The sequence below is a fragment of the Panthera leo genome, chromosome D2, assembly GCF_018350215.1.
Source record: "Panthera leo isolate Ple1 chromosome D2, P.leo_Ple1_pat1.1, whole genome shotgun sequence".
In the NCBI taxonomy this organism is placed as follows: domain Eukaryota; kingdom Metazoa; phylum Chordata; class Mammalia; order Carnivora; family Felidae; genus Panthera; species Panthera leo.
This window is the reverse complement of record NC_056689.1, coordinates 79,759,668-79,781,232: the sequence shown is the minus strand read 5'-3', so window position 1 is coordinate 79,781,232 and position 21,565 is coordinate 79,759,668. Positions and strand designations below refer to the sequence as shown.

Sequence of the window (21,565 nt, the reverse complement as noted above, 5' to 3'; positions counted from 1 at the left end):
GTAAGACTCGCCATTTAACCCTTTTAAAGTGTACTGCTCTGTGACATCGAGTGAGTACGTTGCCATTGTTGCTCAGCCATCACCGCCCTCCACCTCCAGAACTTTTTCACCACCACCCGTCTGCAGAACTTTTTCATCGTCCACAAACTCCTTTTCGCTTCCATGTTGTCGGACCCTTCGGTGTTCAATACTTCGGCGTGTGTGGTGTGGGTTAAGTCGCTGCAGAGGAAGCTCCCAGAACCGTTCCCCGCTACCTGGGATCGTCTCCGCGCACGGTGGCTCCTTCCTGCGAGGTGCTGCGGTAGACGGAGGGAGATACAGAGTCTGAGAGAGAAGAGACCAGAAGTGGGGGAAGGGAGGGAGGAGGGAAAGCCTCTTTCCTGCCGGTTGACTTCGGTCTTGCCTGCTGCTCGCTCAGTTTAAAGCGTCAGTGGGGACGCGCGCAGGGGAATTGAAAATGTACCACGTGAAATTCAGTCACGACTTGGAGTCTGGAATCATAGTTTCGCGAAAGGTTCTCGGGTACCTCGTTAATACAGACTTCCCCTTCGCCGTGGGACTCAGCCCCTATTAAAAATATTTTAATCTTGTCTGACAGGGTTTGAACTTTTGGAAGAGCTGCCAACACCCACGTTCAGCTTTGGAGGCAGATCTGGAAACAGTGTAACAGCTTTGGTTTTCCAAAAAACGTGAGACTTTTCCCCGGACAAATTCAGTTAGCTTTGTTGAGAAGCTCCACATCAAAGTAGCCCTGACACAGAAAATGCACGTGCAAATACGTGCTTAGTAAGTACCGCAGGATGTGCACGTGTTGAATGGATACGGAGGGTCGGTAAAGATACGCGCCCACGGGGTGGTTGAGTTGTAGAGACCAACCGACAATCGTGTCAGGTTTTCTTTTGTACTTGGAATGTGAATCTTTTTCTCTTTGATTAAAACTTTTCTGTAACTGCTGAACAGTTAAAAACTTTAAAGCAGTAAATGAATTTACAGAAAGCTCGTGCTCTTGGTTTTTGTGCCTGGTGACGTTGGATCGAATGGAACTGCTTGTTCAGATTGGGTGAAACGACCCCAGGGCCAGGGTCGTAAACACCAGCCTTCTTCGTGTTTTATTAGACCGTTTGTGAAACGTCATAGGTACACTTACTGTTTGGGGTTGAATGGTGGTTATTTAAAAAAAAATTATTTAATACCCGGGAAAGTCCCCTAGTTTTCGTGTATACAATTAAAGTCAGATAAATGTGTGAGTTGATCAGGAAATATTTATTGAGCTTGTTTGTTGCCGCCGATGGGCTTTTTTTTTTTTTTTTTTAACCCGCTTTGAGGGAAAAACAGGAAGTAGAAAAGACAACTAACAGATACTGTTATCTGCTGGCTCCGTGTTAAGTTACGTTACGTTACGTTACGTTATCGTATTAAATCAGCGAATCCTCCCGGTATCTTCTCAAGGTGTGTGTAACTTACTCCGGTCTCCGCTGGAAGGACGGGTACAGGGTGGAGCCGGGATTCTTTGGGTCTGACTCTTCCCCTGGCCGTTCCCCCGGCGTATTCTGCTTCCCAGGTGCTAAGTAAGTCTCTGCCTTAATGGCAGTTGCGGCTCAGGGAGGGAGCCAGGCCTGGTCTGGAGAAGGCGCTGCCAGGGAAGTTAAGTAGGGTTTTCAGGAGCTCTGCCCCTCCCTTCTGGTGCCGGTGTTGGTCTGTGGACCGGAGCCGGCGAGCCGTCCGTCCGTCCGTCCTTCGTCGCTTTCCCCCACCTCCCTTTTGTCGTGACAGACTCTTCTGCGAAGGGGGGGTGTGTGAGCGAGATGTGTACCTAGAAGCCCCCGGGGACGCGGGGACAAAGATGTTCCAGTTAGGGCCGGTTAGCAAGAGAAACAGTGTATTTCTTGACGTTTTTGAGAAGATCGCGTGACCACGTGACGCCATCGTCGCATTTGGGCTGATCCTTTAATACGGGAGCCGCTACACAAATTTGAAAGCGATACAGTTTTTGATGATTTTCAGCTCTTTGGGTCTGTGGGGTTTTTGTTTGTCTGGCGCATGTTCGTCCGGTAATGAGCGAGTCTGGCGTCACAACCCTTTCTCTCTCCGTTTTGTCCCTGAGTGGGGTGGGGGGCGGGGTGGAGGGCAGAGGGGTTTGGTTTAGATCCACGTTGACCAGCCGTTAAGGTTGCTACCTGCCTGGCACGAGATAACCGCAGACATTTACACAAGCTTTCAACACAAATCCGATTGTTTGAAAAGCTCTCGTTTTTAACCAGAGTGGCTGAGAAGTTCCTTCAAAATACATGTGATTTACACCTGTGAAAAACTCGTGTTGATTTCACAAACCAGGCATGGGATCTTAACCCACAGAAACATGGTTTATCATTTACCAAGGAGGTTTGGTCTGTGTCGTGTTTTCGCGTTGCTCTTTCTTGATGTCAAATGTGACAGTAGGATGGAAGCACTTTTTTAGAATTTTGCGTGGCTCCGTGTGCTGTTTTCAAGCACTGCTCCGACAGACTGGGCTCTCCGTGCCGCCAGACGGGGACATGGGGTTTGATTCACTGATCAAACCCACCGAGCGGGTCTCCGTTGAAAAGCTCCTCGAGTCCCCCTCGGTGGGGGGCGGTGGCGGTGGTCCGTCCCGTTTGCGAAGATGAAGCGTTTGGGGGGGACCTTGGAGCTGTTGCTAAGCTTAGGAGAAGGGATTTGTCATCTCTCCCTGTCAGCGAATCATGCCGGGAGCCAGCCCCCCAGAGATTGCAGTGACAACAAATGGAAGGTACCAGAATGCTAACAGTCAATTCGTGTTTCCAGATAATACCACACTTCCAAAACCAGGCCGGCAGGTGCCCCCAAGTTACCAAAACCGGCCGCAAATATGTAACTCTTGCACTTCGGTCTGTTACGTCACGTGACCGTGTGGGGACCCGGAAGAAACGCGGTTTCGAAAGGGAGCGGTCAGTTCTGTGGCGAGCGCTGGTTTCTCTGGATGAGAAGTTGGAATTGCCGCTCTGTTTCATCAAAAGACGCTCTTATTTTGAGGAAACTTGTTTGAAATGCAAACGAAGTTTCTCTCTGGAGCCTGCACAGCTTCGTTGCTTCTCATTAGGACGTTGCAGCCGCAGTAGCCGGCCCTTCTGTGCTCAGGAGGTGCGCAGGCCGGTCCGAAGGGGTTTGAGGCCGAATGGGCCGGTGACACCGATGAACAAGTCGAAAGTTTTCAGAACATTTTGCTTGAAGCCAGGTGCACGAGTTAGAGTTGCTTTTTGGGACTGGCGTTTATGCAGATGAGAATCAAACCTGACACTACTCTTGGCAGCTTGACTGAAGCCATTTTAAAATCGTACAACTGTCCCTGAACGATCCCCCGCCCCCCTCCTCATTGTACTAGCAGCAAATTTTCCTTTCTTCTTCGTCTGCGGTATGGATGCGATTTTCTGTTATTTGGGGGAAAGAAGGGAGGTAAACCTATACAAAAAACGTTTAGTGTTTGCAATGAAGAATATGTTTTCAGTTCACTACTATTATTTTAAATTTTCTGTGATACTGTGATGTAGTAATGTAGTGTGTATATATATATATATATGTATATGTTAATTTACATTCATCCCGAGTATAATGGAAGCTTTAATTTTTAAGAAACCTATATTAGCCTATAGCCTTTGAAATAATTTTCCTTAAATTGATCTGCAAAGAGAGTATCCCTGCCTGTGTCAATAGACTTTGATGTATGTTTTCTTAAATAATCTTATTTTATATATTTACACACGTGTGTATGTGTCTGGTGGCCCCTGATGAAAATCTCTACAAATGTGAAAAATCCGTTGCTCTCCAGGCCGGCATTCTGCTGTGGGGAGACCTGGGTTTGATTTCCTGTTTTTGGCACTGTTAACTAGAGTGTACGTGCTCCAGAGACAGCTTTCTGCTTTGAAAGCAAGGGACCAAGTGTCTTGTGTTCCACAGTAGTAAAACCTCTTTAGCTATTTGTGTGTGTGTGTGGCGGGGGGGGGGGAGGTGTTGATGGGCTCTGAAAGGAGTCTGTCTAGTACACTTCACTGGAAGGAGGCTGCCCGTGACCTAGAGCTTGATTGTGGGAGACGAGAAGCATGCTAGGTTGAAGGACAATTGCTTAGTGGGAAAAAATTAGGAAACCCTTGTCATTTCTCTGTTAGGCAGGAAACAGAGATGTCCTTAGAAGAAGGGGGAGCACAGGAGCATGTTTTATTAACAGTTAATGGAAGAAAATTAATGCTAATTTATTCGTCATACACACCATGCAATTTGTTAGAAAAGTAAAAGAATAGTTTGAAATTCTTTGGTCAATTGATGGATTCCTATGTTAGGGGCATAGAAATGAAACTCAACATTAAGCAGACAAACACCCAAGCCCACAGGCTACATAAATGCTGAATAAAACCAGCTTCACAATAGAACTCTGAAAAGCGAGGGGGAAGAAGCCTAATGAATGATTGAATATGACCTTAGCAAAATCCCTGGCGTGTTGTTGAAAGATCATTCATTTCCAGCTTAGATGTCAAGATGGGCTCCAGTAACCAGGAAAAAAAGAGAGCTCGAGTCGGTACTTACTGAGTTTTAAAAATCTTTACAACTCAGTGCATTAGACTAATCATTAAAGGGCTTCTCGAACTGAATTTTGAGCGGTCACTGTGTAGACCTGTGGTTTAGGCCCAGGGAAACCAAATTAAAAAGATAGGAATAATTCACAAGACATGAATGTATCAATATCCTGCTTTTATGAAGTAGAACTTCAAAAACTGGATGTGGAGGCTGGCAGAATGTACTTTTGTCATGCTGATACCATTGTAAGAAAGACTTACGACTAAGAGATCAATTGTGCCTTAGAGTATTTGCAAATTACTTGTCCAGTTTCTAAGAGGAAGATATTAAAAAAACCCCGAATCTACTTTTTTTCATTTTTAAGTGGCCCATTTGGAAGAAATGATAAATTCTTTTATGTTTTAAAATATGTATTGTTATCACCGCATCAGAAAATAAGTACTTTAGTGAGTCATCTTTTTTGTGTGCATGCTACCCGGAAGCTTTGTAAGGAAAGCAAATGTACCGTATTTGTTTTCCCAAATACCTAAAAATTTACACATGAACCAGCAATGAGCATATCCTGGACATCGTATGAGGAGCCTTGAAAGAAGTGTGAAAATACTCCAGTTGAATAAGGGCACCGTGAACTGTATTTCTCACTCTTCATTAACATACTTACAGACAGGCAGGTTAGCATTCTCTGGGATTCTCCGCCGGGCTGGGCGCAGTGCTCCCCGCAGCGCGCCTGCCGATGCCCTCCCTGCCTCTTGTCAAGGATGGACGCGGTTGTGGGGGGGCGGGGGGAGAAGCTAAATGTAGAAGAGAGTGGGTGCCGCCAGTGCACGTTTTTCTCCTAACCCCTCCTCGTGTATGAAAATGTCAGTCCTTTGTTCCCATCTAATTTTAGTACATCCTGGCTAAAAAAAAAAAAAAAAAAAAAAAAAAAAGCCCACGTTAGGATGCTTTCCAACCATGGAACTTTGAGGGTGGGGTGGGCGGGGGAGGGTAGAGGAAGGAGCAGTTTACATTCCATGTCCGGCTGCCTTTCTGCTACAGCATCTCGCCCTTACTCTGTTGATTTTGGTAATGAAATAAATTTAGATGCACTGAAGCAGCAATAATTAAGTTTTCCTTCCATGTCCTCAACAAGAAGCCTAGCTGGAGTCTGAATGGGGAAAATCATAATATGGCATTTAATAAAACATGCTGGGCTGAATTAAAGAGCTGTATGCAAGTTTTGGAAGACAGGCCTGAAGTTGTGAATGAAAAACACTGACCGTTGTCTTATTTATAAAATGTAACCTCTGAGGCCCAGTTGTGACTCAGCGAAAGGGCTTCTATGCCGTTGTTTTGAATGGGAATAATACTTGCTGACTTTTGAGAAGCAATCCTAAACGAGGCGCACGAGTCAGAGCTGTTTATTTTGTGTGGGAGCCCTAACATGTCTAGCAGGAAAGCTCTGATTTTGTGAAGAGGACCAGTTGGGTCAAAAAAAAAAAAAAAAAAAAAAAAAAAAAAAAAAATTGAGACTATAGTTTGCTCAAGAGAGAGGATTGAATTCCATATGGCCTCGTACTTCCAACTAGGGTGGTTATTATTTAATTAAAAAGTAATTAACTGGATTAAACTATGAGGGGGATTCCACATACAGGACCTCACTGTGAAATAAGCCTGTCTCTTGGAGAAGTTTGTTCATTTAGTGCTCTGAGGTTTCCTCCTGGAATCTCTGTATGGTGAAGGTGCTAACGTAACCAGAAGTCAGAGGGATCATCTTATTATTACTAAGTCCATTTGATTAATGATTTAATTTATGACAAATGCAGTGTCAGATTATTTTCTGGCCTTGAAATTTGATTTGTTTTGGTTCCTTTCATTCTGTAGTAACAGAGTGTTTAAAATCTGGTAAGTAGTAGAATAAATATGAAAGAGAAATGTTTATCTTGAAATACTCAATTTGGGAGGAAAAAATGATTGCAATATAGGCAGGTTGCTTTCCTTTTCTGGGGTTCAGGTTTCGTCTCTGTAAAATGAGGGTGGTCCACCCCGGTGCTGGTCAGCTTGGGCTGCCGTTGGCTGGGTAGCTTAAACAACAGGAATTTACTTTTCACAGTCTGGAGACGGGGAAGTCCAAGATCAAGGTGCCAGCAAGGCAGGCTTCCTTTTGAAGCCTCTGCTCTTGGCATGTAGGCAGCTGCCATCCCCCTGTATGTTCACACGAGCCCCTTGTGCATGCCTACAAGGGAGAGGGAGAGAGCACGAGAGCAGGTTCTCTTGTGTGTCTCCTAAGGGTGCCAATTCCATCATGAGAGCCCCGCCTGCCTGACTTCACCTAACCCTGATTACCTCCCAGAGACCCCATTTCCAAATACCATCACGTTGAGGGTTAGGGCTTCAACTTGTGAATTTGGGAGGGGGTTGACACAAACATTCAGTCCATACTACCTGCTGAAGTTGATCTAAGGTTTAGAGATGGGCCTGCAAAATAGGTTTCCACAGTAAATGTTTATTTATTTATTTTGAGAGAGAATCCGAAGCGGCCTCTCCGTGCCGTCGGCACAGAGCCCAGTGAGGGACTCAGTCTCATGAACCGTGACATCATGACCTGAGCTGAAGAGTCAGATGCTTAACCAACTGAGCCACCCAGGTGCCCCAGGTTTCTGCTATATATGGGAAGTTTAAATACTCCCATTAGCTAAGAATCAGTTATTAGGTCATTTTACAGTTCTTTTAAACAACGGTATCTATGTATGTGAAAAAATATATGTACATATAATAAAACATTTGGAGCATAAAATCATGTATTTTTCCATCTATAAAACATCTTTGTACATTCATTGGTAAACTTAAGATTTGAGTATTGTTTGTCCCTGGTGATATATTTGATAATTTAGTTTGTATTCGTTTGACCATAGTGTATTTTATCAGAGAAACTTAGAAGTTTACATCTGATTGTTTAGTCTGCTTGGATTGTATGTATAGAAAGATCGAGATCAAGTTTGGGCCTGAGTAGGCACACAGGAATCACACTGACAGGTGACCTAATTTAGCACCTTGCAGCCCCAGGGCGCTGAGGCTTCTACCTTGTCATGCCGCACAGAGACCCTCGCTCGGGTGCAGTGCGTGAGTGTGCCCTTCTTAGGCCTTGTACCTCTCTGGGCTACTGCCTTCCTGTCCCGTACCTGCTTCTCCCCTCAGTGACACCGAAGTATGTCAACGGTGCTGGGAAAGTGCCTAGTGGATAGCATACACTTACTTAAACTTGGTTTCCCTTCAGAACATCTCTTTGGAGCAGGTTTGAGTAACGGAGACAGAAACAGTTGTGTAGACTTCACGTAATAGGGGTGTGAATGAGTATTAAGTAAGAAAAATCAATGTGAAGCCACTTAGCATGATTCCTAGCAAACGCCAGTGCCAAGTAAATATTCTCTCCTCCAAGAATCCGTCTTCCCATTGGGGCTGATAGATTGACTTGTTTGAGATTTTACCCCTCAGTGCCACTGAGTTATGTCTTCAGGTCCACTGTATTCCAAGAGTGTTTCGATGGCGGGGAGAGGCCAAGTGGTGGATAGGTGAGTAAGAGTGAAAATTTGGAACAGGTGGGCCTTCCAGAATTTCTTAAAAAACCGTTCTGTGTAGCTGCTGCTGCTTTAGTCATTTTCAACAAACGATCTTTATGATGTGTTTTAGCAAACTCTAAGGATACTCACATTTAAGGTCGTTATCTGTTTAAATGGTAATTATTTAGTAATAAATGTAGGTCTGATGGGGACCATGTTCATTTGGATGCATTTGAATTGAAAAACAAATGGCCAAGGACATGATGCACCTTCCATCATTAGGTCTGAATGCTAAGGTGTTATTTCCAACAAGGGAACTGAGAGCAGGTCCTTCGACTAACCATGCATCAGGTTCAATGAAAGTTGAGTTGGATTTGGGTCTTACCTGGCACTGAGGAAGCAGTGGGGCAGGGTTTTATCATTGATTTCCACCTTGCATCATCTAGATTGAATTTCTTTGATCAGTGAGTTGTATTTTGTTGCCTCGTTTTATGTTGAGTTAACGGTGCCATTCACAGTGACATTTCAAAGTTTGAGGTTGGTTAACACTTTAAACAGTTTATCTGATTTGACCTCAGTTTATAGTGGAACTGACAGTATAGTATGTCGTGTACATCGAATCAGTTGTTTATCCTACCTAGTCTAGAAAACATTTGGTTTTCAGATTTGTGTACTCAACCTTTTTTATTGGTGGGTAAGTGAATATCCCAGTGCCTGGACCCGGCTTAGTGTGACTAGAGAAATACTGGCCAGAATAGTGTCACTTTCTCTAGTCATCCTCAAAGTGCTGAAGTCTTTGAACTATTTTTTAAAAACTCTATAGAGATGAGATCAGTATGATAAGGAGGTATGTCCCTAGGATGGACATAATGAAAGCTTCCCTGAGTGAGGTAGTTTAGTGCTATGGTGGTTAAATAACCTGGATTTGATCACGGCTTTTGTTTTTTGGGGAGGGTTTTTTGGTGAAAGTTAAGAGAAGCTGTAAAGTAGCAGTTAAAAAGCAAGCTAACTTCTCGTATCACTTCTTCTTTGTCTCAGGTCAGGGGCGGGGTATGTGCACAGAAAATAGGCAAGGCCAGTCCCTCTTATAATGGATACAATAAAACAAAACATCTTTGCTTTTGGTTAAAACAGAAGGTTGACAAACTGCTGAGGAGAGTTAAGAAATTCACAGGCTAATATACTATGTGGGGCACATGTTCTTTTCATACTGCTCCCAAGGATGTTCTACCCTTTGGAGCCGGAGACTGATTATTTTCCTTGATATTTTAAACCCAAAGGATTCAGTCTTTAGATTGGGTATTTAAACTCTGTGAAATCACAAACTGTATGTCGTTTCACAGCTTCCTTTCTACATAATGAAAATGAAATTCACTCGGTCTCATTTTTATGGGGATAGGCAGGATAGCAGTGGCTTTGAGCATATCACTAGGGATGAGTTAAAAATAGATTTTTCTTGAGGCAGTGACATTATATGGTAGACAGTTGACAGGAGAGAAAAATTAAGGCAAATTTTGGGCTTGTATCATAAATACTAAATCTGAATTCCACTAAAGGCTATATAAGAAAAAAATGGAAAAGATTTTCATTTGAAGATGATAGCAGAAACATTTAGTCTGGCTGTGCTGTTGAAATATTTTCTAGATAAAACTCAGCGTATAACAATATGAAGATACTGTCACTTGTTTTTAGCTGTGTTTTTGGTGGAGGGTCTGAGGCCAAGCTAGGTTATGGGTGAGTAACCATGTTAACAGTGATATCAATTAGTGTCTCCTTCAGCTCAGATCATAAATAGATCAGGGAAAGGTCAGGAATGAATTACGCTTTTCATTGTTACTATTAAAATAGTAACACAGGTTGGATAAGTTTTACATACACCAGTAACTTTGAATGTAAATTGTGAAGAGCCTTCATTGTATTCCTTTTGTTTATTTACCATGCAGAAACTTTTCACTGTCTTCCTTTTTCATGCTGGTGTTTTCTGGTAGCACATAACACCAATAGCTACTATTAACTTGCCAAAAAAAAAAATATATATATATATACACGTATATACGTGTATATGTATATATATATCTATATATATATATATATATATATATATATCTATCTATCTCCAAGTTAAATAAGTTTTAACTGTTGCTCTGTTCTTTTTAGCTTGCATTACCCAGAGCTCTTCATCCAGTGAGTTGCAAGCGTGACATTTGCTGTGTTTTCAGCACCTGCCAACTTGGAAACCAGGGTTTGTGCTCAGGACTTAGGCTTACAACCCACACTTTGTGGTGCACAATGCTGTCCCAGCTGGCATGCTTCGTACCTCAATGGTGCTAGACGTTTGGTTACAAAGCTGTGCAGATTCACATGCGCTGATTTCAATAGGCATTCCGCTTCAAGCTGCTTTCAACTCTCATTTTGTATCAAAGGAGTTAGATTGGTATCATTAAATTCACTGCCATGGTTATTTTTCAATGAAAATACATTTGTTTTATTTCGTTCTTGCATCAAAAAGTAACTTTGTCTTCAAGAACCGAAGTGCCTCTTAAAAAAGGTGTGTATATAGATAGGGGAGATACCTCTCTATGTGTAGATATTTCTACTTACCTACCTACCTACCTGTCTGTCTGTCTGTCTGTCTGTCTATCGATATGAGAGAGATTCCAGCCAGAGCTATAATTCCTTGTCATCAGTGGAAAAGTTTCAGAACACAATATAAAAGATCAGAAAGGAAAGAATGGAAGGATTAGTGTGTCCTAACATGCATGTGTAGGTAGGGCTGTTAGTTGTAGCTGGCTCATAGATGAATAAAATCTACATTAGAAAATTGTCCCCGTAGTAGATTCAGAGTTTTGGCTTTTATCTGTAACCAAAAACTTTCCATATCTTCCAAAGAAATGTATTTTGCTAACTTGTTTTCCATAGCCAGTCTTTTTGAAAATGCTTCAGGTGGACTTGGTGGTGTTTGTCTTCCCATCATCTATTATAAGCAACTTTAAAAGGTCCTGCTTTATAAAAGATCTTTTCAGATTTAGAAAGGACAGTGTGAAATGTGAATGACTGGCTTTTAATACAGCAGTTGTGACAAAGAGGCAGTGGCTTTTGGAAGCCGAATAAAGGGGTTAATACACATCTGCGTACTGTGCTGTTGGGTCCAATGTATAACAAGTTTGATGTTTGTTTCATTCACTTTATTCTAAAAAAGAATATACTGTGTTATTCTCAGAGACAAACTAGTTTATGACTTTTTAGTGGTGAGCTCTTTTTACAGCTATAGGCACACACAGATTTGATGGGTTAAACTGAACACCATTGACTGGTACTTGATCAGACTTCAAAGCTTAGCTCCTTGTTGCTTGAATATCACATTCATCTGCTTCTAAAGGCACAAAAATAAAACACCCACTAACTACCTAGGACACTCCTTAGTGCATATCAGAATCCAACCTTTACCCTCCTCTGCACAAATGTGCTTAGGTGAATACTTTATTAGCTTGTTGATACAAGTTATAGTTGGTTACACCCTTTCTTAATAAAATACACCCTTACCGTCTCCTCTTGCTTAAGAGCTTTACACTTGGAATAGGGCAACTCTGTAGTATAGAATGTAATTCAGTTTAAATTCTCCCAGACAGTTTTGAGGAGACATGATGGATGCGTGCTTTACGCACAGGCGTTCCTCCCTTTGGTGGTTCTGCTTTGAGAGGGGCCAGGAGAGGCAGTATTGCTGTGCTCTATCCCTGTTTCATTTATCGGTCTTGGAGGGAGACCGTATGGGATCCCTGCATTTTTATAGTTCCCAGGTGTTTGTGGCTTACCCCAGTTAGTGTTGGTCAATGATAATGGAAAAGGTACAAGTGATCATTTCAGATTATTGATGGATTTATTCCTAAATTGACTTATGAATTTGTGTTTAGTTGCCTGGTAGTGCTCTAAATCTGGTTTTGCTTTGGTTTTGACCTTTAAGGATTGAACAGAGGTAGACACCCCCCCCACCCCCAATACAGCTTACATTGTTTTACATCCAGAGTTCAACTGCATTTATTTTTGCGCTTCTGAATTGAGCAAAATTCTAATATAAAAACCTTTGGGTAGGACTTCTTAAATAATAAACAACTATGTAGTATACAGCCTTAAAGAGTGGGGGTGTTTTAGATGTATAGGACTTAACTGCATAATGTGGAAAGAGCCACATAGTATCTGGAAGGTAAAGTGATCCAGGCCTTAATGTATATACCGGTTAGCTTTTGGAGATTCAAATTAAGTACATGAGAAATAGCCATTCATTGGTTCGTAGCACAACTCCTTGAGCAGGTATTTTAGTTTGTGCATTTGCAAGAAAGCCTCAGAACCAGAAAAACAGGCTGCTTTAGGTTGGAAAGGAGGCGTTGCAGTAAACGGGCTTGCCATAACCACAATCCTTGGAATTTTCTGAGACTAAAATCATCCTGAAAGAAACAAGAATCATGGTTGCAATAATTGTCTCCGGGCTCTGGACCCCTGCATTTTATTTTCTATGTTGACCTGATGAACTAGTAATTGTAGGAATAAGCTGAATGTTTGCCAGCAGGAGTCACTCTAGGCTTCCTAATAAAAAGTAAATTAAACTATATTCTTAAAGCTCTCAAAGGCCGAGGTGACACTGTGATAAAATGGCATTAGGGAAGTGTAGCAGTATACTCAAATTATCCCTTGTACCTTTCTTTGTTTAACTTAGGAAGACTTAGTTCTTGCTCCTTTCAAAATTGGCCCTTGATAAATTCTTTTAAAGCAATGTTTATGGATAAGGATATCAGAATCTTAGCATTCTCCCTGTTAGCTTGTTTTGGCTTTTGTGGGATGAATGGGTTATATCCCACATCATCTACTTGAATGAGTAGACTCACATCCTTCTGACTGTAGGCCATCCTAATCTTGCAGAAGAAACCACTGGAGTGAGCTGTAGCTCTTGTGAAAGATGTTAGCTCATGATTTTCTGAAAAAGAATGGGTCCAGTGTGAGAGAAACTGAAATATTTCAGCAATAGCCATGAAATATAAGAGTTTCCCAAGTGCTCAAGAAGTTAATTGTTCATTTATGTTTGATACTGGGATTGAAACATTGGATTAAAACCAATTAAATGTTCCTAGAAGCAACAGAAAAAGTTTCCTGATTTATGAATAGAACCATTCAAATGGCGCAGACACAATCCATGTAAAGTAATGAGGTGTTTTGTTTTTTTGGCAAAGGAGAACACAAAACAGGCATAGGGGAGTTCTTTTAAAAAAAAAAAAAACCTCTAAAAATCTCTTTGGATACAAGGTCAATAAAATAACATACACTAGTAGGACGGAGTAATGGGAAATCTAGGGGTTCACTTCACAGGGAAAACAATCCCCCTCCCCCAGGTGAGCAGTACAATGAAAATGCTCTGCTTATTCTATCAGGGTTACATTCCTGAACTTAAGTCAACATCCTAAGTTACAGAACGAAACATGCTCTGCCTCTGCTTAGCAACCACAAATCCTTCCTTCACCAGTTGCATATATTTTGCATGTGGCTTCTGAAGTACACATTCCTTTATTTCGATCAGCGCCCCGAGTTAGGAAAGTAGCGCTTTATTTTCCCAAAGTGTAACGACACTAACACGCCCCCCCCCCCGCCCCCCGCCCCCCAGCACGCCACCGTAATGATCGTTTCTTTGAAACCTCAAAACCCAACAACCCGGAAGCTGGACGTCTGAAGTCCACGCGGCCCAGGATTTCTTTGCCCCGGTTCGGGCTGGGGCGGGGGGGTGGTGGCGGGAGAGACGCCCGCGGGACCCCCGGCCCCGGGCAGCCGCGGAGGAGGGGGGGTGGTGGTGGCGGCGCGGCCCGGGCCCGGGGCCACTTCCCGCGTCCCGGGGCCTCGCAAGCGCGAGCTCGGCGCGCGGCTCAGCTCGCAGGACGCCCTCTAGCCCCGCCGGCGGCGCGCCGCGACCCCCCCACTCCCCGCCCACCGGCGGCTGCGCGCACTGCACACTCGCCCGCCGCCGCCGCCGCTGCCGCCGCACGCCGCCCGGCTCCTGCACGCCGCCGCCGCCGCCGCCGCCGCGCCGAGCGCCCGGGCCCGCGACGCCGCCGCCAGAGCGCCCGACCCAGCGACACGCAGCCGAGGTCGGGCGGCCCCTCGGCGGCGGCGGGCGCGGCGGGCGCGGCGGGCGCGGGCGGCCTGGCCGGGGCCGGTTAAAGGGACGAGTTGCAAACAGTTCAGGAAGTGACAAGTCGATTTCCTCCTCCCTGGGAGCCGCTCGGTACAAAGCGCTCGGCGCCGGCAGGAGAGCGTGCGCGCGGCGGACGCGCGGCGGGCAGCCGGGACGACTTGGCGAGCGCCGGCGGCGACGGCGCGGGGCCCGCGCTCGGAGCGCCCCGCCGCGCACAGTAAGCGACCCCGGGCCGCGCGGCGGCGGTGGCGGCCGAGGGGCCGGTCCCGAGCGGAGGTCCCTGCCGTGTGCGCCGCAGCCGGCGGCTGGAGGGACCCTGCTCTCGCGTGTGCTGGGCTTGCCCTTTTAAGATTTTTAAATTGTTATTCTTTTTTTTTTTTTTTTTTATGTTGCTGGTTTCCTTTTTTCCGCCTTGTCTTCGGGTTGGTTCGGGCGGTTTCTCGGGGTGCTGAGTGTCGTCTCTGGTGCAGGCGTGAGACTTGTCAGAGCGCCGCCGGGGGAACGAGCCAGCCCGGCCCCTGCGGAAAAGTCTGCGCTTCCCCGGGGCGGGTGCGGGGCCGGCTGCGCCCGGGGGTGTGCTCCTCTCCGCGTCTCAAGTTGAGCCCTGGCTGGCGCCAGCGGCGAAGGCGCCGGGACCCGGGACCCGAGCGCCCCTGCTAACCCCGAAGTTCCCGCACCGTTTGCAGACAACTCTTTTGTTCGCGGAAGTTTGGGTCCGCCACCCCCGGGATGCGGACGCCCCGCGGCGGGCTCCGTGGCTGCTGGACCGGCCGGGGCGGTCGCAGTGGGGGGTGAGGGGGCGAGTTCTGCTCCCGGCTGGGGAAGCCCGCGGGGTGGCCGCGGCGGGGGTTTGCGGAGCGGGGGGGGGGGGGGGGGGGGGGAGGGAGGGGGGGGCGCCGGCGTGGCTTTGCACATGGCGAGAAGGGCCGTCCGGCACGGGCACACTGGTCGAGTCACATTTTTGCCAGTCCTTGATTTGCAAGCCTGTGGGAGTCAGCTTTCCCGCTGGGAGTTTCTCTCGGTGGGGCAGGGACGAAGGAGGCGAGGACACCTAGAATCCGGGGAGGGCCCTCGGTGTGCATTGCCCCAAGGGGCTTCTCGGGCACCCCCAGCTCCCCACCCCCGCCTGCAGACTTGGGGAACAATGCTCGAGGCGCGGGACAGAGCGGCGGAGCACGGGCGAGTCGTGCGAGCTAGCTTGCACGGGTCCTTCGCCCCCGGAAGCCCCCCGAAGCCGGGCTCCCTCCATCTGACCGCCTGGGTTCATTAACACGTACTGTACTTCGTACGATGGTGAACAAAGAACGGCTCTTTGCAGCATTTGATGAATGGGATTCTGCCTCCTATAGGCCACACTCCGAGTCTTCCATACGTTACCGTCTCCGGACTCGGTGGTGTTGGGTGAGTGGCCCCTGCGGAGGGCTGCTTCACGGGCCGGGACCCTGGGGCAGGGCACTGGTGCCGCCGCCGCCGCCTCCGCCGCCGCGCTTGCCTTGCCGGAGCGGGTGCAGATGGAGGCAGGCTGACGGTTGTTCCACAGGAACAAATGTTTGTTGAATTGTTGGATGGCGGAGACAAGGGAGTGTTTTCTATTGACTGCTGCAGGAGTTGGAATGGCATTGTTTATTGGCCTGGGAAGCCAGGCAAGCGTCTTGTGCTGCCTACAACGCATTAGCAGACTTCCAAATGACATACTAGCATATGTGTTCCCAGCACTTCCCACAGGCTGGAAGGGGATCCCTCCTTGCTCCGGATCCTAGACTCCGTTGAAAGATGTCACCTGGTCTGAGGACTTGGGAGGGAATGGAGTTAGTAGACCTGGTGAAACTCACTGTTCGGGACTTGGCCAGGTTTTGGTTTCATTTTAATTTATCCACTTAGCGGTGACTTGTCTCAGTTACAGTTTTGATACTGAATTGCAGATCTGCGGGGTTTTGTTTCCCCGCCCCCAACCCCCATCCCTCAACTGGCGACAGCCAGATAAAAAACCAGAAACAGCTACCTCCCGTTGACAGGCCCCTGTTAGTGGGAGAAGATTTGTGTTCTAAGTGCAGGACTTGTGGCCCTCGACCCAGGGTCTGCACTTGGCTAGGGTCTGCATGCTGCCAGCGGTCCTGCAGACCCAGGAGCATGCGGCCATCCAGCTCCCAGGGCGCTGTTCCAGTCTAGGAAACTAAGGAGAGGCTTGGGGCAGGTGTGTTTTTTTCCCCAAATGCCCCTCTAGAGAAGAAGGTGGTTTTAAGACCGGTTCAGATCATTTTGCCCAAGGACTTCTTATTTTCCCCTGAGAATGTGATGTTGATAACGTGACCCTTTTAACGTTGAAGACCAGTTTTAAATAAAAGTTAGTATTGTCTGCTGCAGAAGTGGACTTGAATTCCTAAGGCTGGCAGCACGAGTGCTCCACGATTGTGATTAATAGTGTTTTCAGTCAGTTTCTCCCTTCTGTTTTCAATTTAGGATATGTCGCACACGTAGTAGTGTTTTGGAAGTTCCTAAAGTTCTTTTAGGAAGACCTTTATGTTAAGATACCTTAGAGGGGTCGTGGTGGCTCTCCTTCGTTGACATCCTACGGGAAGCCCCGTTGTTATTTCTTAGGCTCTTTCTCTCCACACCTGCCACCTCTCTCTGTCCCCCTGTTGATGACTTCACTGTCACCTGGCCTCCATTCCTCCCCCCCCCAGTTCTGTGGAAGCCTGATGGGCTGCGTGTCCTTTAAGCGGGTTCAGCGGGCAGGCGCCTGACCAATGGTGGAAGGGTTGGGAAGGGCTAGCCAGCTCTCTTCCCCTGCTGGAGACTGGAGACCAGGCACCCCGGTACACTCTGGGAGCTGGCAGCAGGGGACGCCTGGGAGCAGGCTGGTATGTCTTTGCCGTGCTCTTTAAACAGTACGTCCTTCTCACCCACTGCTTGGTGCGGTGGTGGGTCCCGGAGACCGAGAGCCGGACCCACTGGCGGACTGTTCAGCCGATGTTGTGTCCTGGCCGTGCGACATTTTTTGAATTGCATACTGCACGGAAACTTTTCGTTCTTGCCCTTAAAAAAAAAAAAAGACAAAAACAAAACCAAACCTGATATAAGCAAACAGGCAGGTCAGCACCACTGCCGTCATGAGCCCTACCACACACACCTCTCTGATGTGTAATAAAAGAAACCTGCAGGCATAATTTGTTATGTAATATGCTGATAATACAAGTTTCGGTTTTAGATGGAAACCAGATGTGGAGGGGCTCTCTTTAATTGATCCAGCAAGGGGGACACGTTACTAGATAAACTAGCCTTTGCAAAACCCCAAAGATGATTTTTTGTTTGTTTGTTTGTTTTTTGTCTTGAGGGGAGACTCCTAAACCTGGGGCTTTTTTCGAGGCTTTTGCCTCTGAGCTGCTTGCTTCGCTGCAGCTGTCGTTTTTGTCAGACCCTTCCTCTCTTGAAAGAACCAGTTTGTTGCCAACACGAAGCACATGGCCCGTTCTGGCTGGGCTCCGCCAGCTTAACTCTGCTGGGCTCCACACTCCTCCTTGTCTTGTCCAGCTGCTGCCCTGCCCTGCACCCTACGAAACAGGGCCTGGCCGGGGGACTTGAGCGCTGCAAGGAATGTTGACTGGCCTCCCTCAACTGCTCTCTGAAATGTCTGATCATCCAGGGAGAGTCGCTGTTTAAACTTGCCCCGTGAATACACTTTCCAAAATCATTGCCTCTCCTCCTCTGATTAATTTCTGTGTTTGTTTCCTGCCTAACTTTATGAGGGTTCTTTCTACATGGCTGAGTCACCTTTATTATGGCCCAGGGTCGGGGACTGCACTGTAATAGCTGACCCCATTAACAGCAGTTTCATTGCGTGCTGGGATGTGAGCTTTGGAAACAAACCCCCGAGGCTTAGATACACTGATGTGCCCGGAGACTTGCTTAGAAAATTTTTGTTTTAGCGCAGTTTACATTAACATGATTAATGACCGCACCACTGAAAAGTCTATATTCAAAAGCAATTTACCATTCCCTAGGGTTCTTCTTATGGCGAAGCAATTTTCTTTGCCAAACAACTTTGTTTTAAGGTAATTTCTTCTTTGATGTTTAATCCAAACCTCCTGTGCACACGGTTTTGGATCAAGGCTAGGGCTCCAAAAATTGTGGGTTGTGGTCTGGTGGTGCCTGCCTTAACCTTCCCGAACTCGGGTCGGAGGGCACCGGGATTCTTGATCTAAGAAAGCTCTCTGGGATCCGAAGCAGCAGCAGAGTTCGTGCGGAGCTGGTTCGGACGGACGGGAGGAAATCTTCCAGGGAGAAACTTGGCTTCAGGGTGTCTTGGAGAAGGGAAGTGAGGAGGCTGGAGCTGAGGACAAGATTTCTTTTTTTTTTCTTTTTTTTTTTTCTTCCTTGCATCGACTGGAGATACTTGAGCTTTTAAAAAAAAAACAACAACAAAACAGAGACGTCTTTGCCGCAGCCACCACCACCTTCTCCTTTTCTTCTTCTTCTTTTTTTGTTAAATGTGGGTGATGGAGGGGAGGGGGGAATACTGATGGGTGGGTCTGAAAGCAGCCTTAGGAACCCGAGAAAATAAAAACACATTTGAAGGACTCTGGAAGATTTTGCATTTCAAAGGGTCCACCTTGTAGAATTTCACATCACGTCAGGGGTTATGGAGAAGTGTGACAGGCACCCCCAGCTTCTTTAACGGTTCTCCTCCTCTCCTGCTGCGGGGGGCTGCACGGGAAGCTGTCTTTTGCAGGGGGTGGGGGTGCGGCGGGGGCAGTTTGGCCAGACCGTGCCGGGGATATCTCGGAAAGAAACAACGGTGCCCCTTAGGCATCTGTAGTTCCTGGGGGCACTTTTTCCACGGGGGCCACTCTCAGGAGGTGAAAGCAAATTCTGTCGCTAAAGAGCCCATTTGACCCCAGAATGGGGGCGGGAGGGGGGCAGGCCAACTCCTGACTGCTCTCGCTCTTTTCCTTAGGCTCGTGGAACAAAGAAACAGATTCTCCTCCTGCACTCGTGTAGTATGGTTCCCTAGTTCCCAGGATTCCGGACCATGAAAAGTTGGGCGCAGCAGGCTTCAGCCGAAATGGGTGTGGATTGTTCCAAGAATAATAGCGGTGCCCACTGGGTATTGAAGGCCTACCCTGGGCCAGAGGCGTTGCATACGCTCTCCAGTTTTCAAAGCATTCCTGCAGTCACAGCTGAAGGAATTGAGGCTCAGAGAGGCCAAGTAACTGGCCGGAGGCCGCACAGCTTCTAGGCCGGAGAGGGTCGTAGTTCTGTCGGGGTCTGTGTCTCTTCAGAGCCTGGTTGTTTTCCACACGCGTGCTGTTGGTTGGTGCCTTCCTAAGATAGAGGCATCAGTTCTGTTTTATCTCAAAGCATAAATTTTGCTTAGTCTTGTTAACACCACAGGGAAACTCAGCAATTCTGACCCCCTCTTTGCCGTGCCCCTCCTTTTCCTACAGCTTTTAAAAAAATTTTAAAGGGGTGGGGGGGCTTGGATTCTAGTTCTACCACAGGACCAATGGCAGTGCCTCAATTGGGAAGATTGAAATATTTTGCTTCATCCTTACAAAAGACAGATTCACAAGAAAATGTAATTATTCCCAGTGACCTTCTAGGGGAAATGGGAAATAAATCTGTCAGCCCAGAAGAGGTATCACCATCTATTCGGATTCTGTTTCCTATTCAAAGAGATTGTTTAAAAGGGATTTCGGCATTTTTTTTTTTTTTTTCTCTGCGTTTGTAATTCAGCTCTCTCAAAGTAAACCATTTTGTGGTGCTTGCCACCCCAGATTTGTATAATATCACGTTTTGTTTACATGCCTAAAGTAAGCAAATAACCGAACCCAATTGTGCGGCCTTCAGTGTGTGGGAACTTGGTACATCCCAGCCGGGGCTGGGCAGAGGCCCTGTGTTCTGTCTCAGACACATGGCTCGTCACAGGTTGATCCTGGGTTGGGGGCCGGGGGATGGTGTGAGCATCCTGTCTCCAGCAAGACCTGCCTGGCTGGATCTGCTGCCCTAAAAAGTTTGTGGGAAATGGCTGGGGCCTGTGTGCAGAGTTTCTAGACTCTAGAGCCGTCAACCTCCACCTTAGCTGCACATTAGAATCACCTGGAGAGCGATTTACGAAAGAAAAAAAAAATCCCAGTGCCCACGCTGTATCCAGGACCAGTCACATCAGAATCTTGGAGAGAAGGCTCAACCTCGGTGTTAAAAAAAATTTTGTTTTAGTGTTTATTTTTGAGAGAGAGAGAGAGTGGGAGACAGAGCACGAGTGGGGGAGGAGCAGAGAGACAGGGAGGGAGACACAGAATCTGAAGCAGGCTCCAGGCTCTGAGCCCTCAGCACAGAGCCCGATGCGGGGCTCGAACCCACAGACTGTGCGATCGTGACCTGCGCTGACGTTGGACGCTTAACCAACTGAGCCACCCAGGTGCCGTCCACATTGGTGTTTCTGAAACTTGTGAGTTGATCCTGTTGTGCAACCCGAAGGAGGGATGTGGGCTGGGATAGACCCCACGCTTCCCTCAGGGACCTTCCTCTTCGGGAGTGGAATAAACCTACTGGAATTTTCTGTTGCTGCCATATCTCAGTGAAGGAGGATCTGAAAGGTACCCATGTCTGGGTGAAGCGCCTGCTGTAGACATCATCGGGTTAGTTCCCATTTCTGTTGGGCCAAGTCTTGGGCATGCCTCCCCGCGAGCGGGATTCAGCCACAACCCCTCTGAGCTGCCTTCTTTGTGGAAGGGAGAGGGCAGGTTGTGTTCAGCTGGCTGCCTCGGACCAGTTCTCAGGCGGGCCCTGCCTCCCCGCCATCTTTGCTGGTCTTTTCAGCTTCTTGTCCCTTCTGCAGCTTTGACACATGGTGTCCTGCCGGGGCACAGGGGAGGGAAGGCGCCGTTTGGGTCCCGTGTGCCTCGTGGTTGATTCTCGATGAGGAGCTGGTCCTTTCCACCTGCGTTGGCCGCGACTGTCACGCTCTCCGGCCGCCTGGTTGCACCTGACTGCTCAGAACCTGTCCTCTTGCAGGCATACTTGGAATTAGGTGTCGTAGAATTACGTCTAGAGTGACCAGGGGCTGAAGAGAGCACGGACTTCTCTCACCTGCTTGTTACCTTACGGAGGAGAAATCCAGCCCCCCCCCCCCCCCCCCACAGGTGCGGTGACTTTCCCCAGGTCACGCGGCTGGCGCACAGAGGAACGGGAACCTTTGGCTTCTGGGTCCCCTGCTCCAGGGCTGTGTTCTCTGCTGAGAGACTTTGAAGCACAGCCTTGCTTGCGGGATGGCGTGCTGTATGTA

The 21,565-nt window shown here is 47.3% G+C and overlaps 1 protein-coding gene across 2 annotated transcripts in view; it reads left to right on the top strand.

The window, feature by feature from the left end:
- Positions 1–21,565, top strand: part of EEF1AKMT2 (EEF1A lysine methyltransferase 2) — a 70,007-nt gene that overhangs the window by 18,131 nt on the left and 30,311 nt on the right. Inside the window, exon 6 of one of the 2 annotated variants that reach the window (XM_042908051.1) lies at positions 599–996. The exons of the other annotated variant lie outside the window; for it this stretch is intronic. Within the exon in view, the coding sequence (XP_042763985.1) occupies positions 599–693 (95 nt within the window). The 3' untranslated portion in view covers positions 694–996. Of the gene's footprint in view, positions 1–598; positions 997–21,565 lie in introns of those variants that run through there. 2 annotated transcript variants of the gene reach the window in all.